The sequence below is a fragment of the Eptesicus fuscus genome, chromosome 3 (assembly GCF_027574615.1).
Source record: "Eptesicus fuscus isolate TK198812 chromosome 3, DD_ASM_mEF_20220401, whole genome shotgun sequence".
NCBI classification, from domain to species: domain Eukaryota; kingdom Metazoa; phylum Chordata; class Mammalia; order Chiroptera; family Vespertilionidae; genus Eptesicus; species Eptesicus fuscus.
In genome coordinates, this window is record NC_072475.1 from 86,876,010 (window position 1) to 86,895,380 (window position 19,371).

At 32.7% G+C, this 19,371-nt stretch overlaps 1 protein-coding gene across 3 annotated transcripts in view; it reads right to left on the bottom strand.

Annotated features, from left to right (window-relative positions):
• The window catches only part of EPHA3 (EPH receptor A3), a 360,358-nt gene that overhangs the window by 35,283 nt on the left and 305,704 nt on the right, over window positions 1-19,371 (bottom strand). For all 3 annotated transcript variants that reach the window (XM_008155577.3, XM_008155576.3, XM_054712267.1), the window contains exons 12-13: window positions 10,124-10,185; window positions 8,225-8,434 (exon numbers count right to left, since the gene is read on the bottom strand). In XM_008155577.3, coding sequence (XP_008153799.1) covers window positions 8,225-8,434; window positions 10,124-10,185 — 272 coding nt within the window. The remainder of the gene's footprint in view (window positions 1-8,224; window positions 8,435-10,123; window positions 10,186-19,371) is intronic.

Genomic DNA, 19,371 nt, shown 5'->3' on the forward strand with positions numbered 1-19,371 from the left:
TTCCTGCTAGAGACTGTGTGTAATATGTTTACATACTAACTCTTCATTCCTGTGTTGCACTCCAAAATTATAATTGTGACTAGAGGCCCGGTGCATGAAATTTGAGCACGGGGGGGGGGGGGGTCCCTCAGCCCAGTCTCTACCCTCTCCAATCTGGGATCCCTCGAGGGATGTCCAACTGCCCGTTTAGGCCTGATCCTACCGGGATCAGGCCTAAACGGGCAGTTGGACATCCCTTTCACAATCCAGGACTGCTGGCTCCCAACTGCTCGCCTGCCTGCCTTCCTGATTGCCCCTAACTGCTTCTGCCTGCCAGCCTGATCACCACCTAACCACTCCCCTGCCAGCCTGATTGATGCCTAACTGCTCCCCTGCCAGCCTGACTGCCCCTACCTGCCCTCCCCCACAGGCCTGGTCCCCCCCAACTGCCCTTCCCTGCAGGCCTGGGTCCCCCCCAACTGCCCTTCCCTGCAGGTCCGGTTGCCCCCAACTTCCCTCCTCTGCAGGCCTGGTTACCCCTAACTTCCCTCCCATGCAGGCTTGATCGCTCCCAACTGCCCTCCCTTGCAGGCTTGGTCCCTCCCAACTGCCCTCCCCTGCTGGCCATCTTGTGGTGTCCATCTTGTGTCCACATGGGGGCAGCCATCTTGTGTCCACATGGGGGCAGCCATCTTTGACCACATGGGGGCAGCCATCTTGTGTTGGAGTGACAGTCAATTTGCATATTATTCTTTTATTAGATAGGATTCTCCATATAAATCTGGAGATTATTTTAGATTATTTAAATTATTTTAACACGATAAAATGTTTTTGCTACCCATCTCGCTGAAATGAAAAGTACTAGAACTCTCATTAAATTTTGATGCAACATAGATAACTGAGATTACTAAGTCTTCTAAAGTTATCTGATTTTTTTAAAATATACTTTTATTGATTTCAGAAAGGAAGGAAGAGGGAGAGAGAGATAGAAACATCCATGATGAGAGAGAATCATGGTGGATTGGCTGCCTGCTGCAAGTCCCCCACTGGGGATCGAGCCCACAACCCGGGCATGTGCCCTTGACTGGAATCAAACCCGGGAACTTTCAGTTCGCAGGCCGACGCTCTATCCATTGAGCCAAACTGGCCAGGGCTAAAGTTATCTGATTTTTTAATGTGGCTGTACTTTGTAAAGCTACATAAGGCATATTCATACTGATCCTAAGAGAGTAAGAAATAAATTAAGGGTTGACACTATTTATTTTGGTTCAAGCTTAAAATGCATTACTATATGAAGGCTGCTGATTAGATACTTACTTATTGTTTTTTTAAATCATGTATAAATGACACGTGACATATATTACTTATCAAAAATAATTGTCTTTTTATATTACACCAGTTTTTGGTGTGCAGAGTTTTTAGTCCTTAAGATCTACAGAACAAAGGCTCATATTATTTATTATTTATGTTCTTGGAATGGAGTTACTCTGAACAGGAGTATTTAACGACTTAGCTTTTAACCACTTAGTTACATTTTGTGTTTCCTTTTAAATCCTGCAAATGAAATTAGGTAAGACAATGCTGTATCTGAATATTCTGGCACCAACTTGGTAGAATCACAGAGCTAAAAATGCAAATAAATTAGTGTAGGTATTTAGGAAATGACTTTGCCCCGTGCATGGTGAAGGGCAAAAGTGGAATCAGGGATGCCTGTTCCAAGGCAATAGCTATGGTGACTTAACCAAAACGGGTCAGGGGGCAGAGGTTATGGAACAAGTTTGGGGTATTTTTAAAATATAACTGATGGAATTTTTTCTTGGCTTAGTTAAGGGGAAGTGGGTGAGAGGACTCAAGATGACTCCCAGGTTTTAGCTCGAGCAACCGGTGAGAAGTGATAGCATTTACGGCAATTTTAAGTTTGGGGGAAGAACAGGTTTCAGAATAAGAAATTATCAAGCGTTCTAAACTGGATATACTTAGATGCTCAAGAGACCTGCAAGTAGAGGTGCGGAATAAATAGTTGGATATACAAATCTGTGGCTCAGGGGAGGGGTACAGGCTGGAGATATAAATTTGGGAGTCACCAGCATATAAACTGTATTTAAAGCAATGGCACTAGATTAAATGACATAAGATGTATCTAAAGAATACAAAAGAAGAGGGTCCAGAAAAAAATTATTGTGTAAAATAAGGTTTCTTTCTCCTATTACTAACACATAATGTCATTATCTTCTAAAAATTAAATTGGTTTTAATTGGACATACAGCAATGTGACAAAAGACAGAACATTCTCATACAATAAAAAAATCCCAATTGGTATTTACAATTTATTCATCTTCATAACAGAAAATTAAATAAAAAATCTAATAATCAAGAATAAATCATTTGATTTTCTCAAATTTCCCAAATCAGTTTATGTGGTAATTGTGTCCCTAAAATGAATTTGGGGGCTTGAGAATTGGATTGGCTTTATACAAGATAACGTAATTAGATAAAAGTCTAAATTTTCTCTAATACGGTGTAAAACATCATATTGAATACTATTATGTTAGAATTTTATATATCATCTATTTAAACGTATAAATATAAGAATGTTCGCATGCATAGATGCATTCATGCATATATAAAAATGCTAACTTGTTTAACATAAAATTTTATAAAGGGAAAGATTGAAAAATTATTCAGGGACAAAGAATTCTCACCAGTAATACTATGGTTCTATTAGAATGAAGTAAAGTAAGTTAGTAGTTTGGTGCAAAAAATAAAACATATGCCATGATTATACTTTGAAATTCACATTATGAGGAACCAAAGAGAGAGAATTCATTTTTTGTTTGCCTGCCTTTCTCCACAACAAAAATTCTTTGATGTTTTAAATTTGCAGAGCTAAATGCTCCCATCATATCCACACCAAATAAAGCCACAGGCCTTTCCAGACGATCGGCACCCTTTAGTATGCAGCTGCACTTATCCTTCCAGGCTTTTCTCCAAATGTCATATCACATAATGCTGTATCGTAGGTCACACTCTATATCACTTAACTGCTAAAACATTTACTTAGTTTTTAAAGTGTTTCTATTTTAGATAACAGTGGTTCTCATGGTGTTATCCAAGCATTTCCGGGTGTCCCCAAGAACATTTCAGGGTGCCTGTAAGACTGAACTATTTTCATAATAATACTTAATAAAATATTATAGCATTTCTCACTCTCAACATCTCATAAATATACAGTGGAATTGGACAAAGGTTACAGGATGCATAATTATATTGTATAATTGAAAGTGTCCATGTATGGAGTTTCTGCCTAAATCAGTAGTGAGAAATGAAGAGAAATGACTGGAAGTGAAAATTAAAAATAATCTGACTTCTTATCCAATATCTTTATGGAAAAGGAAGAACATAAGACAGTGTACATTACTGAGTTAGCTGGGACTCTTTCCTTTGAGCATACTATTGAAGACATCAGGAAGGGAAACTTGTGACAATGCTTAAGACAATACCAACAGCAGCATTGGGAAAGTCTGATAAGTTGTTTTAAGATTTAAGGCTAAACATTTTTTTCAACATCTCAGATGCTCCTTCCAGTTTAAGAATTTATAAATATATAATTAGTTTATATAATTTCTATTTCATTCTTCTACCCTGCCTGTCTATCTCAGAGATGTTTTTAGAATGAGAGCAGCAGACACTGTACATTCATTCTGTGGCATTGAATCAAATCCTGCACTCTACCTGAAGCTGAACAAGAACATGTGTCCTGGAGCAAATCAAAGCTGATATATTGTTAGAGGCAAAAATGACAAAACATCATGAGAAGGAAGGTAGGGAATCTTTGGAAAAGACAATTATGCTGGGAATAATATAAGGCAGCGGAAAAAGAGGAAGAACACATATGAGATGGATAGATTCCATAAAAGAAACCATCGACATGAGTCTACAAGAGGTGAGTAGGGCTGTTGAGGGCAGGATATTTTAGGCATCACTCATTCATAGGGTCACCAGGAATGAGTCAACTTAAGGGTAGGTAACACACACAAGCAATGCGTCTCAGTGGAGCAATCAGGAAAGGTTTAATGCATTGGAGCACCAAATTCTAATTTCTGAATTGGACTGACAATAGGTTAAACGTGGTAAGTGAGACTAAAGTAACCTGACTGGTAAAGATGATTTCAAAAGGCGAACTCCCAGTATAGTGTGTGTAATAGCAGTGTCTCTGCAGTACGTATAAGTTTCCTAAAGACATCTTAGTATGGCAATTCTCATCGGGTCGTTTCAGTGTGTTAGTTTAAAAAACAAAATAGCAGTCTTATTACTTTATAGCCATACCTTGTACTTTAGAGTAAATTATAAAATTATTGCACCAAACAAGACTTACTTTGGAAGACTAAATCAAGCATGCCAAAATTATTCTCGAAGTGCAGATGCAAACTACCGCTTCTCAGAAGGAATCTAGGTAGGACCTCCAAGGATATTTTGAGGAGTTTCAAAAAACTAAAAAGGTGAACACTGAATAACTCTAAACGGCTATTCATTGGTAGTGAACGAGCCCAGCTGTTCTGTGCAGTTTTTAAGAATCTTTAAGAATGAAACATAAATGCAGAGGGCCTGTTGCACTTTTATGTCACAAATGCTAAAGAGGAATTTTGACACAGCAACACCTACTGAGGCTGAAGAAGTAGACTTCTGGAACTCTAGGTCCTAAGAAAGTAACATTCAGTGTAAATGAAGTCCTGAAAGTTAACCTAACATTCTCCAGGAAGCAGATGATCTCGATTTGTATGGGTCTTTCAAGTTACTACAAGAGAAACCATTCCTTCAAGTATCCTAGAAATCAAGACTGCTATCAAGAACAAGTGTGCTCTCATGTAACAATGGAATGAAGCATAGGATTAGAACCTGGCTGAATCACCAGAAATTGAATATTTTAAATAAAGGTCTTTTTATCAAATAGTTTTTATTATAACTGGAAATATTTCTTTGATAAGGTGATTGCTGCAATAGCAAGTATAATACCAGCAAAAATTTCATTTTTTTATGGAGTATGTTAAACACTCATATAATAGCAGAAGTTTATGAAGGAAATCTTTAGGATACAGAGTTACATGAGTAAAATAAAAAGAAAAAACCTTGGAGACAATAAATATATTATCATCTGTTGTACATGTTGTTTTCTGGGATGATAATTAGTCATACAAACGATGCTTTTCTGCAGAATGCTCACTGACTAATTTTCCTGGACTCCTGAGAAGGAACATTAAAAACCACAATCAAGATATTTACCCTTGTTTTGCAATTCCATCAAGTTTTAAGAGCTGTGTAGTCATAATTACTCTTCTCAAGCAATTCAACTAGCTGCTAGATATACAACTATCTTTTATTTCTTACTCTTAACTTAATGAACTGTATTCCTAAGAATAACATTTTTATGCAGAGAACATTTTTTTAAATACTTAAAAATACTTAAATTGAACACAGTGAATCCGCTACAGAGTCTAATTGAAAATGGAAAATGCAAACATTAATGTGATGTATAAAGTCTTCAGGAATGTTCCAGCCTTAAATCAACACATCTAAGAACATCTCCAGAATATTGTGTTTTATATTTCTGTGGCCCTATCACTACAGCTTTATTTATAGATGAAACTCCGTCTGGCATATTGGACATTTCTCAGAGTGTGATATTGATGCTATATGACAATCTTGGTAGTGGTTAATGGAATTGTCAAGGTTGAAGATTTAGAAAAAAAAAATGAGTTGGTTCTTTTAATCAGGAATAAACTTTTAGAATTAAACAATAAGTTGACTTAAAAAAAACAACTGTTAATTCTTTTGACTGGTGAGAATATGGAGGAACTGGTTCCTTTATATTATATTTTGCTACAAGGAGTAACCAACAGTAACAAACTACATGCAAAACAGTTGAGTGACTCATATATCAAAATCCTCACATAGTTACACACTCAGTTATTTTAATTCTAAAAGAATTTCATATCAGGATATATCACAGTATTGTTAAAAATATCCAGACTTTGAAACTCTCCAATTAATAGTGGATTGGATAACTAAATTATGTATATGAAAAAATGGAATACTATACCCTATGTAATGATATACTGTACAAGGAATATTTGTTATCTGAAATTTTCTATATTTTATATGTTTAAAAAGGCAGATTACAAAATAACATTAAATTAATATGTAAAAATACTGAATTTATTGATAAGAGGAAATAATGTTATGTATCAGTATACATATAGTGTTCCAAAAAATGTGTACACACTTTAACAGCTAGTAACAAACTTAATTTTAATTCCTTTTCAGGTTTAAGTGATTGGAAATAATGGGTGAAGCCAGGCTAATTTTTGAACAAAGAAAACTTATCCTAAAGTGCCACTAGATTTTTTTTTAATGGAGATACATAGAAGATAAAGTTCTCAGTACAAAACCAACAACAGTCGATGAATTGACAGTCCACAAATATCAAACAAAATGATTCTTGATGTTTGCGATTCCATTGCTTCACATTATCAGCAGTGCCTGGACCAGAATGGCCATCAGTTTGAAAACAGGGGTTGATAAAAAAAGGTATTCATTTCTGTAGATTCTCTTAAATTTTGAAATTGAACTGTATGTCAATAAACATTAACTCTATAATCATTCAAATTGTGTATACATGTTTTGGGACACCCTGTATATAAAACATGATACCATTTTTATAAGTAATGCATAGTTGGTAATTTATAAAATATTAAAACTGGGGGTAGTAAAATTAGTAATGATTATTATATCTTTACTTTAAAAATATTCTGCCATGAAAGAAAATGTTCCCCAAGAAATAGTATTTTAAAGAAATCTGCCAATAAATGTATGGTGAAATAATCAAATGAATTTTGATCAAAAAGACACAAATTAAAACCACTAAGTACAACTGGTCACAACTAATAAGTAAATACTAAAAATTATAAAGTCTAATATTATCAGCAGTCTAGTTAAATATCTTTTGAAAACAGCACAGTCTCTGATACAAAAAACTCAATTTTAGGAATATTTTTCAGGTAAATTACTAGACTCATATAATTATGAATGCAGATGAATTATTTACACATTTGTATAATATATTTAAAAAGCATATGTAATAATAACTTGTCAACTTATTAGGGGTTGGTTAAAATATTGTACAACTAGAAAATAGAATACATCACACTATTAAACATGAAAAATATAAATATTATTTATTTATAGTAGCTATGTTCAAGAAGTATATTGCTAACAATAGAATTATATTCTTAAAGAGAAAAATAAGCTAGTGTTATTATGAATAATCCCATTATATATTACTAGAGGCCTGGTGCACGAAATTTGTGCACTCAGGAGGTGGAAATCCTTCAGCCCAGATTGTGAGAGGGCGCAAGCCAGGTCGAGGGACCCCACCGGTGCACAATAGGAATTGAGGAGGTACGCAGGACATTGACCAGCTGGGGAGGGACTGCAGAAAGGCTCCAGGGCATGTCCAGCCCATCTCTCTTAGTCCCAATTGGCTGGACCCCAGCAGCAAGCTAATCTACCAGTTGGAGTGTCTGCCCCCTGGTGGCCAGTGCACTTCATAGTGAGTGGTTGAGTGGCCTTAGCATATCATTAGCATATTATGCTTTGATTGGTTGAATGGACAACCGGACACTTAGCATATTAGGCTTTTATTATAGAGGATATATATATATATATATATATGAAAAATATGCAGGATAAATATGGAAGAATTGACTTACAAAACTACAAATGTTCTTTGCGGTTGGCACAACTATGGATGACTTTTCTTCTTTTTATTGCTTTGTTTTGAAATTTTTATAATATTAACATGTGTTTCCTATATAAATATTACTTTAAAAATGCTTTAAAATTGTAGATATTGGTGGGGGTAGCTAAGAATTTATACAGTCTACTTAAAAATGCCTCAAATATAAATATAAAAAATAAAAACACAGACTTCAAGCATATGAGAATCTTGCTGCCCTTTTGAGGGAAACATTAAATCAATGTAGAGCATTTCAGAATTAAAATCATTAGCATCCTCATGAATAGCGATATCTAGTTTCCCATACACGTAACAATATTATAATGTTAAAGGATAAGTTTCCTTTTGGGGCAGATGTAAATGACTAAGCATTGACATGATTTCTATCTTTGTGAGTCAACATAATACAAGGTGGAAAACAAAGATAAAAGAGGGGAGGAAAGAGTTACTCACTCTTGTTGTATAAGCAGCTTCTGGGTCATCTTCTAGAACACGTGAAAGTCCAAAATCAGAAACCTTACACACCAAATTGCTGTTGATCAAGATGTTCCGAGCAGCAAGGTCTCGGTGAACATAGCCCATGTCTGAGAGGTACTTCATGCCAGATGCTATCCCCCGAAGCATCCCCACTAGCTGGATGACTGTGAACTGGGCATCATGTTTCTGGGAAGTATTTCAAATGTACAGTTAAGATGTGTTGTTGTGTTGTGTCTCTTAAAGATATATTTTGGTTAAAATCTCACATATGGAATTGTAATAATACTGACTATACATTTTAGTTCTAATCACTCCAGCCTAACAAGATATGTAAATAAATGGATACAAGGCTAAAACAAAATAGCATAAGTGCTATTACTAAATACTTTGTAACAAGAAGTACCTTAGTATCCTTTTGACTTTAAGTTCAAACCTGAAATATCATGTTTATGTGATAGACTAACACCTTACAAATGTTCAGTTCAGGAACAAAAATGTAAAATGTATCATGTGGCCATTGTAGTTTTATTTATTCACTGGAGGCCCGGTGCATTAATTCGTGCACAGGTGGGGTCTGGCCGGCCCACCCTGATCAGGGCCAATTGTTTGAGTGTTCATTCTTCCTTCTAGTTTTCTGGATATTTCGTGAATTTTTTTCAAATAAGGTGGGTGTTATATATTTAATTACTTTATATAATTACTTCAAAATTAGTAAAAATTATTTATTAAATATGTGTTTTTTGACCCAACTTTGAATTATAGGTTATAAAATAGAAATAAATAGGACATAATGTTGGAGTTCTGGATTTAGAAAAGCTTCCAATCTTCTTGGATTAAAGTAGAAATATATAGTTTAGACCAGTGTTCGCCAACTGGTGGTCTGTGAGGTCCAAAAGGTTGGTGACTGCTGGTTTAGACCATAGGTAAATAAATGAATAGATAGATACACACATATGAATGTAGTACACAAATACATACATACATAAGTATAAAATTCTATGTCTAGTTATATCTACATGAACAATAATATTGTAAAAGAATATTTTTATGATTTTAATTACCTAATTTGAACAATTGCTTATTTTTGAAATATGTTTGTGAAAATAATTTCTAATAAAATTATATTTGGCTCACGAATATTAGTAATGCAATTTCTCATTCATATAAAATTTAGAGTTTTCCCCCATAGTAATGAAATGTACTGTTTGTCTATTTATCTATCTATCATCTATCTACCTATCTATCTATCTATCATCTATCTACCATCTGTCTCTATATATCCTGATGAAAGTTCCTTTTAGGATGGGTCTATTTTTTATTTTATCCCTTGCAGTGACTGGTGATTGACAATGTAAAATTTTTGTATGTTTTGAACATTATATTTGTTCCAAAATGATATCTCTGAATTGAGAATACTTTGGCATTATAGAACATGCCTATTTTCTGAGTGGACAGAACTATGTGAGAGATAGATGGTCTGCTATCTTATAGCAGTCTGAGGTTACTTTAGATAAAAAAGGTTATATGTCTTAAATCAATATTATTTATGTCTTACTTTAAGATTATTTTTAATTTTTATTTTAACCAATGTGAATTTTGGCAGTACTAAAAAGCTGAAGAAGACTGAACATATTTGTTTAAAAAATATAAACCATTAACATTTGGATGCTTCAAGATAAAGATTCGAATTTATAGCCTTCCCTTTGCTATTCAGTCTCTGCAAATTTTAGTTTTATTTTGAACTTTGATTATCTAATTGGCACTGTATCAGAGGTTGTCTCCAACATTTTCAGTAATTCATTCCATATTTATGTATGTATGTACATAAATAGAAAGAGAGAGATACACATATGTATTTAAAAATCTTCTACTTACACGTAAAAAACTGTCCAAGGAACCATTCTCCATGTATTCTGTAACAATCATAACTGGTTTACCTAGATATATTGTAAATTAAATATATAATCATTATTAGAGTTCAACAAATATGCAATGGACATATATAATACACTTTGACACACCTGATAAATTAAAAAAAGTAAAAGTTTTCCCTGCCTTTCCAATTTTGCAAAGTTGCAATTAAAAAATTAAATTTCAATAGAAAATAATTTTTTTAAAAATTAAGTTTTGTTTTTTGACTAAGAGCTCATAATCTATACTACCTAAATTGGCTTATTTGGCATGTATTTTCATGAACGCAAAATATGACCCTTTCTTCACTTTAATTGCATCTTAGCTGATCTACAAAATCAAGTGTTTCTGCCTTCAAGCTCAAGATATAGCCAAGAATTCCACAATCATTTATACTTTCTACAAGTAGTTACAGAACTATGTGCTAGATATTCTCTTGTGTTAGTTAGTCAGAAACAATTAAATCAAAGTCCCTGCCTTCATGGATTCAACATGTGAATTGCACAAAACAATTAAGACTAATAATTATATTTTTATCTGTATACATTTAACACATTAAAGATTATAAAATCCATGCTATGTTTAAAAAGAAAATAAAATTAAAATTTCTGTTGGCAGTAACTTGTAACAACCATTTTGGAATATGTGGCCTTAAATGCTATTAAATCTTTTAACAAGCATATAGATTCATTTAGATAGCCCTTTATAAAATGTACAAGATTGTGGTCTGATTATTTTATATGCTCTAACTTATTATTTATCATTTCCATTTACACATATGAAAACGAAGATCTAAAGAGGATAATGAAATTACACCACAACCTGAATATACTAGGTTGTTACTTTTGGAAATTCATCCTGAGAAAAACATTTAAGGTATATAAAAAGGCATTAAACACAAAGGTGTTAAATATACTAATATATAGATCTACAAATGAACAAATGTTCAACTATTGGTAATGATTTAGACAATTGTGGGTTAAAATTCTATGATTATTCTGAATTAAAATGATTGAAGACTAGTACTTTAAACAATTGTTACACAATAATGTTATGTGACCAAAGCTGAAAACATATAACTCTACATGCATCATGACAACTATGAAAATAAGTAATATAAAACAAACATTTCAAATACAAAAAGACATATAAAATTGATATTTCTGATATATAGGAAACATTAGTAAAGTTTCCATATTTAGAATTACATTAGTACTTAACATAATTACTTCACTTCATCTTCACATCATCGTTATGCTTTAGTAATTGTATTATTCCCATTTTGTTTCCTTAGGGGAAAGCATCATGGATTTAGAAAACTTGCTGAGGTCACACAGTTAGTACTTCAGCAGATCCCCAACATGGTTGTCTCTGATTAAAAGCTCACATATACAGTATTACCACACTGAAATTCTCTTTATTTATTGTTGCTATGATATTGTTTTAGTTATAAACAATCATGTTACAGAGGAAGAAAAATCACCCCTCTTCCAGTTCTAGAAGATTTGAGTTAAGACTGACTACTGATGGAAGACTTTGAGCAAATAAGAGATTTTTCACAAACATCAATGCATACTTAAGTGAAGAGCACATATAGCTTTTCCTCTTAAGATCCTTCTATATCTTAAAGCTTACTTTGCCATTCTCATCATGGAAAATAGCTTTCTTTGATTTTTTTTCCTTTCATAGGTGAAAACTCTTAATTCATGCTGCTTGTGAATTATGGATTAGTACTGTGAAGATTATAATTCCTACATTTGGTACTTGAATGTATCCCAAGCTGTATATTTTGTTTATTGAGGTAATAAAAATTATTTAAACTTTATGAAATTTCTCAAATAATTTTATATATGTAACAACCAATTGATACATCAATCTATTTTCTAATTTAGTTATAATTTTGAGTAACACATTATATATGTAGTCTGGTGATGTCTGAAAAGTCAATTTAGCCAAAACTTTAAGTCTCCAGAACTTGCTTCTTCAAAATTATAATTGAGCTTTGATTTTAAGATATTAAAGAAAAAAGGAAGATTCAATATTTCCTTGTAAACTTCTCTCTCTCCTGAACTGGTAAATGAAATGCCTGAAGACTGATCCCAGAGACCTGTGACCTGAATGGATGGATGAATGGATGAATTTCTGCATATGTATATTCTTCATAAATTAGTATACATTTTTGTGTTCCTTTCTTAACAGAATTCTAGGAAGAATACTATCTAGCAAAATTCAATGCATACCTAGAATGTAGCCATAGATATTCTGCCTCTTACAGCCAACTCTCAGTTACAGTGGCCAGTTATTGTGTTTGCATACAGCACTACCCAGACCTTTGCCTCTCTTCCTTCGGGATCCCGGCCTTATGACCATTTCGTTTTTTGTTGACATGTCTAGTAGAATGTTTGGCAAGGGAAATGAAAATGAAAGTAGCTGAAAATTCAAACCAGTCAATTAAGCCGAAGCCGCATGACCGTTCAGAAATTGGATCAGGCTGAATTTAGCTCTATAATTTAGGTATTTATAAACACATCAGTTAAAATGGGCAAGTCTAAAAATGTGCTTTACATTAAGTTCAAAGATTCAGCAAGCCGAAATGTACAGATAAAGAGTAAACAAATACAAATAATCTATATTGGAAAGCGGTATCTTTACCTAGGTTCCCTTGTGATTTTGATTAGGATGAATGGGGTTAAAGAAAAAGAGATGCAATAATGATGAGAACTAGTTCTAATAATATGAAATATGGTTGGAAATCATAAATTACCAGCTCATCTGCACACAATGCAATGTATTTCTATTGAAGTTTGCTTACTCTTTCATGTATATTTTGATTTAGAAGTGACATTATCAAGAACATTTATCATTTACTGCCTTCAGAGATACTAAAACAAGTCTAAGTATGCATAGTGAACTCAAATTATTGTTAGGTGTCTGGCTAAAATAAAATTTTATCAAAAATGAGCAAAACAAAATTTTCAGGAGAATTTTGCTTTTGTTCTTAAACTTATTTATGAGTACACATGAAATCATGATTTTTTCATAATTAAAAGCTTAAGGGAAGCATATCAGCATGTTATAATCAGTTCATTTCCCCAATTCTCCCTAGTGGCTCAGAGATATTACTAATCATTGAGTCACTGTTTGAGGACAGAAGAAACGTGTTTCAGAATGTCGGGGAACTCCAGGTTCAGCACTATTTATTTCACCTCAACCTTCCTAATCACCTTTTTATAAAAAGAAGAATCAGATATATGTGAGATATAGCAATACATAGAAATGTTTATTTTAATTATCAAATAAATGTTACTTTAATATATTTTATGCAAACATAAAAATTACCAATGACTCCAATATCACAAATTTTGAAATTTAATTCATTTCCAAAAGAAATGCTATTAACTCCTATTAACAGTAAGTGTGTCTTACATATCCAATTCTTTTTTCAAAAGTCTTAAACACAATCTATTATGAGATTATATATTTTGCCTTATTATCCCACATTCAGTATTAGTATAATGTAATCAGAATCAGGGTGGAAGCAAAAATAAGAAGCAAGATAAAGAAAACTGAAGAAAATTGACAAAATATGCATCACTATTTCCAGGAAGAAAGTCTTAAGTCACCTTTGACTAGAAACAAAAGGTTTTGGTATAGATTTTCACATACTATACCTAACTGATTGATGGAAATATTGTAATGCACTGAATTAGAGTATTTTTTTCCTGTGAGTTGCCCATTAAATCATGTAAAATACAGACAATCTTTTCAAAATTCCATTTTAATCAAGACATTATTCATGTTAAGAATAACCTCTGTTATATCCACTGGTTTATGAGTTAATGAGAGCAGGGGCCAACTCCATTTTGACTTCAGTTCAATATTTAGTACCTGGCAGAGTGCTAATTACAATTGATCATATCATGTTTGTCATTTAAGGCTGGTTAAAGATAACCTCTGCCTTCAAAATTAAGCTAAAAAACGGTTTCTCCAAATTTTCTTTAACCAATCATACTCGATCAATGCTAACACACCAAATGTTTTACACTCAGCTGACCTTAAAAGTTTTAAATGTATTGATGCTAATTTAAAACAAAATTTAATATCTTTAAAGACAGGAACAATATTCCTGCTCTCTGTTACTCTATTCACAGCTGATGTGCTTCATAAGTATAATGACAATTAGTGAACATAGTAATATGAAAGTGCTGAGTGTGATATTGCAAGAACAGCTTAGTTTTTCTATTTTATTTTCAAGCTCCTACCTTTTGTTTCTTCTCAAATAGTAAAATTAATAACTTAGGTATAATAATGAATTGAAGTGATGATAGCAGGCTTCTTATTTCTACTTTAAAAGAAATGCTTTGAATAGTTCACCATTGAATATGAAGTTTATATGTGTGTTGCGTGTTTATATACATTTATCAGACATACATATTTTCTATGTATGATGTGCTAAGAAAATATTTTAGGTTAAAATGTTTGTTTTTGCATTTATTGAGATTGCCTTTTTATTTTCTATCTATTAATGTTGTGACTTTCTTGGATGTTAAATATTGAACCAACTTTGCATGCTTGGAATAAACTAACTTGGGTATGATAAAGTATCATTTTTAATACATTGCTATGCATGGCTTTAAAATTATTCCAGTGCTATTGAAAATGTATTCATATGTTACATTGACCTGTAATTTTGCTTTTTGATAATATTCTTGTGTGGGTTGGTGTCAAGATATTACTTGCCTCCTGAGTTAGGCATGTTTCTTTTTCTCCCCTTCGGCAAGAGTTTGTATAAGAACAGTACTACTCAGACAGCTATTACACAATTATGTAATTATATTTCTCCTTACTTTAGGATAGATATTGTATTTTTAAACTTCTTTAAAGACAGTATCTGGGCCCATGACAAATTTTATAAGTTGAATTTGTTCTTCCAAAACTATCAAAAACTCATCCTATCTAAAATTATTGATGGAGTACACAACACATTATTTCATGTTGAAGAAATAAGAAAATACATGAAAATAGCACTTCCTGCCTTACTTTTTTCACATATTGAGTAGAGATTTTCTTAGTTTTGCTATGTGGGTGCTTAGAATGAGTTGGCTTCAACTGATTTACCAAATTACGATCCTGAACACAGAGTTTCCAAAACTGATTATCCTGACAAACTATTTCTGTACATTATTAATAAAATAAGTATAACTATATATTGTCTATTAAGATTATGACATGGGGTGTAGTACCCTTGAGACAAGTGCAGAAAAAAGCCTTTTAAGAGAAGCAAAGAGAAAATAGCAAGAATTTGGCATTTTCTCTAAAAATGACATTTTATTCCAGTAATGTTTTCTTATCATATGTGGAACAGATAGAAAGGTGGAAACAAACAAGTATTTTTTTTTTTTTGGTAAAGTGGATTTTCACACCAATACAGAAATGTTTGACTTATTTAAAAAAATCATCTTAATGTTATGGTTATGGCATTCTTTAGTAATACAAGTTTATAGTTAAGTGCATTGTTATTACTTTCTAAAATTTTCAGTAAATAATTCCTCCCCGAATAACAACAATAAAAAAACCCACATCAATCTTATCTACATAATTCCTTCAGTTTTACTAAGTGAAAAGTGGCCAGTGGAGGTCTTCTTGGAGTCTGAACATCATTTGACTAATGGTGTGATGGCAGAAATCTCAAACATTTGCTTAAAGCAAGTTCCATCTTTTTGAACTTCAACTAAAATTGATAACACATGTTAGTGCCAAGCTCTGAGCAGAGACTGTGCCCCCACCTTTCTGCTACTTTGAGATCAGAGACTCTCTCACCTTCTCTTGTTTAAGACTATCAGGCTCAAAATGTACCATTAAAATTGTTTATGGCTCAATTTAAATAAATGAAAATATAATGATCGGATAAAGGGCTTTCTCCAAATGAGCTGAAAATTATACATTATAATAGACATGGTGCTTCAAAGCACAATTAATAGCAATAATAAAAAGGTATTTTTGAGTAAAAATAAAATGAATTGTTTTCAAGCATTTACTTCTGTACTCCCAAGATTAATTGGTAAAACCTCAAGCTCGCCAGAAGTGGTAATTTAGATTTTTATAGCTCTATTCCACTTAACAATGCATTTCTACATAATCTTATTTGATCTTTAAAGTATCTGGAAATAGTAAAATAGAAATGCTACTTCCATGTTACAATTGAAGAAAGTGAGTCTCTGTGAGTGGTCTGATATGCAGATGTCTCATAACCAGTGGGGTTGAGTAAGACCTTGAACTTTGACCTGATTTTTAATCCAGATACCAATTATATCTCTTCTTTAAATGCTGTTTTATTCATTAAATTTTAAGCTCTGCATAACTCTAGCTGTGTGTGTGTGTGTGTGTGTGTTTGGACTTTGAAGGTAGATTGTTTTATCCTTTATATAGTCTCAGGAAACAAAGAAAATAATAGAAGTGGGTTGAATAACTTCTTCTGGTGAAAAAAATTGTCTTACTCATATGTTAAAAGCAATGCATTACTTTTTTTCTAAGGCATTTCTATTTTCTCTTAGTTACAGGTGCCAGACTTAGAGCTTTTACATATGCCAGTAAAGGAGCTCAAAACCTAATTCTCAGTCTGCTACTCTGTTATGCTTGCACTATATGAGATGACTGGGATTTATACAGTCAGATTTGGCAGCTTCTTACATGTCTATTTGACCAGGGAGATATATCAAATTTAGAACTTTTACCCTAAGAATAAGGTAGTTACAATCCATATTAGAATGTCACAGAATCAGGTTTGAATAAGGTATTAAATGCATACTATTGACAATATTTAAAGGTCATTTTTTTTCTTAATCTTTTCCCCCTGAATTTTGGTCTTAGGGATTGTTTTATGGATTTCTTTGCCAGGTGATCATAATTCATATTTGATTATTTCAATTTTATATCTAAAGAAAACCTACCACAATTATTATAACTTAATGTTACTTACCATTCAGTAAACAAATTTATAAAAAGCAGCTAGCAAAATATAACAACTTGTTATAAAAATTTTTAACACTGGAAGCAAAAAATCAACTCTTACTTGTTAATATACGAGAGCTTATCAATAAGCTTAAATTTAAACCTAATTTTTACTTTCATAGTTACTTGCATCTTGTGTTTACATAGTTGTAGGTGTTGGAGAAATTAGGTGCCCATGTTAAAATGGAATCACTTCCTTCATTACTCCTGGCGTGCTACAAGCAGCTTCACAATTCTACTCGGAAACACGAATTCAGTTAAATAAACCAACACTGAAGACCTATTGGCAGAAAACTAGAGTGTTTTTTAAAAATTCACTCATTCAATCAATCAAGCAAGCAAGCAATCTTTTATTTCCTAACATTAGTCAATTAAATACCTATTATGATTCAGGTTCTGTTTAAGTTGCTGATTATCAAATAAAATGGATCTTGCCTCCAATGAGAGTTTACATTTGTTTTAAGCATTAATGGTTATTAATTGGCCACTGAAAGTTTTTGAAGTTTGAGGGATGCCCTGTTATGTTCAAGTTTTAGGGAAGATAAATAATTCAATATATATATATATATGATAAGTCAAATATATATATATATATATATATATATATATATATATATATATAAAATAAGTCAAATACAATGATAAAAAGTAGAAACATATTTTTGCCTAGAATTGGTGATAGAGGTAAAACCAACAGACCAAGTTACCAATGCCACATCTAGAACTTTCCAATTAGACAACTTACTTGTTCTTTAGTTACCATTTGTTCAAATGTAAAATTGTAATATACCTAATTCACAGTATAGTAGTAGGAAAAAAATAATCTCCACACTACAATGTTGGACATATAATAGCCAACTCAGAAAGAAAAACTTGTAAAAATTGAGAGTTAAAAGAAGAATGGTTGCATAAGTTTAAATGCGTTTCCTCTCCCAGCGGGGTTAAAGATATGAAGCACAACCACTTTGTAAGGAAGCTATGGAGAAAAATAAATGACTGATTATTAAAACACCACTGAGATATCATCCTATTCCGTGGATATTAAGTAGGTTGGTCTTACCCTGAAGGAACAAAGGATTCATACATTTTCCTAATCTGTACTACCGAGAAAAGTGTTTTGATTATTAATTTAAAAATTTTTTAAAGTCTTTTTGTCAGAAAATATTTTAGTGTTACTAGTAGTATGGCCTAATTTTTAGTAGTACAGAGAAAAAATGATTCTTATGTGACTTAATGTGGGCTTACATGTTATGGTTAAGTTCTTACATTGCTAAATTCTTAATCCCATTTATTATATAAGAAAACTATAAAGGATATCAAAGTATATTTTGATTATCCCATGCTTTTCTGAGGAAGGAACTGCTGTTTTAGTCACACTAAAATGAGAATAGGTATTAGTGCCATTAAGAAAGTGCTCTGCATAGTGTTAAAGAAAAATATCATTGTGAAAAATATAATATGTAATGTCTATTGTTAACCACAGAATATGTAAATGTGGTGCCAATCAATTATCCTCTAATGGATGCCAAATTCCCTGCCATGTTGTCTTTCTTTCTAAAGAGTTTGCTGCCAATTTAACTTATTCTTCATTTTGTGCTCTAAAATCTTAAGGAAAAAGAAGAAATCCCAGAGCATTCTCAAGAGCTTTTCATTGGGATCGGAGCCAAAAATCACATAGTTGTCTCATGGGATTCATTTAGAGTCTGGCTGGAGAAACCATCAAGGAAATAAGTTCAGATCTCTATCACAGGCTGTGAGCTAGAGCTTCCCCAGACAAGTCAAGAAGCCACATGGGACTGTGGATTAGAATTATTTGAAATCCACAGAGAACAGAGAAAAGGCATTGGGTCTAAAGTGATCCCAACCTTCATAGCTCAGAAGTGTTCCGGAAACTCCCATAATTTCCCTAAAGCCGGGGGTTGGGGTGGGTAAGGACTTGGAAGCTTAAATGAAGGTGGTGAGTAATAAAATAAAAGACAGCTAGCTGGGAGTTCCTGACAATTTCTATCAAACTTGAAACATTGTTTTTCCTTGCTACTCTACATAACAGAAATTTCTCCAAAATTCACTTCTTCCCTGTCTTTTAATCAGCATGTATTAATGTCCAGTTTTTAGCTTCTAAATTTTTTAAAGCTTTTTAAGATCACTGTCAATATAATACTAGCTAACCCCACTCAGATCAGTTAAATAACTAGTATTTG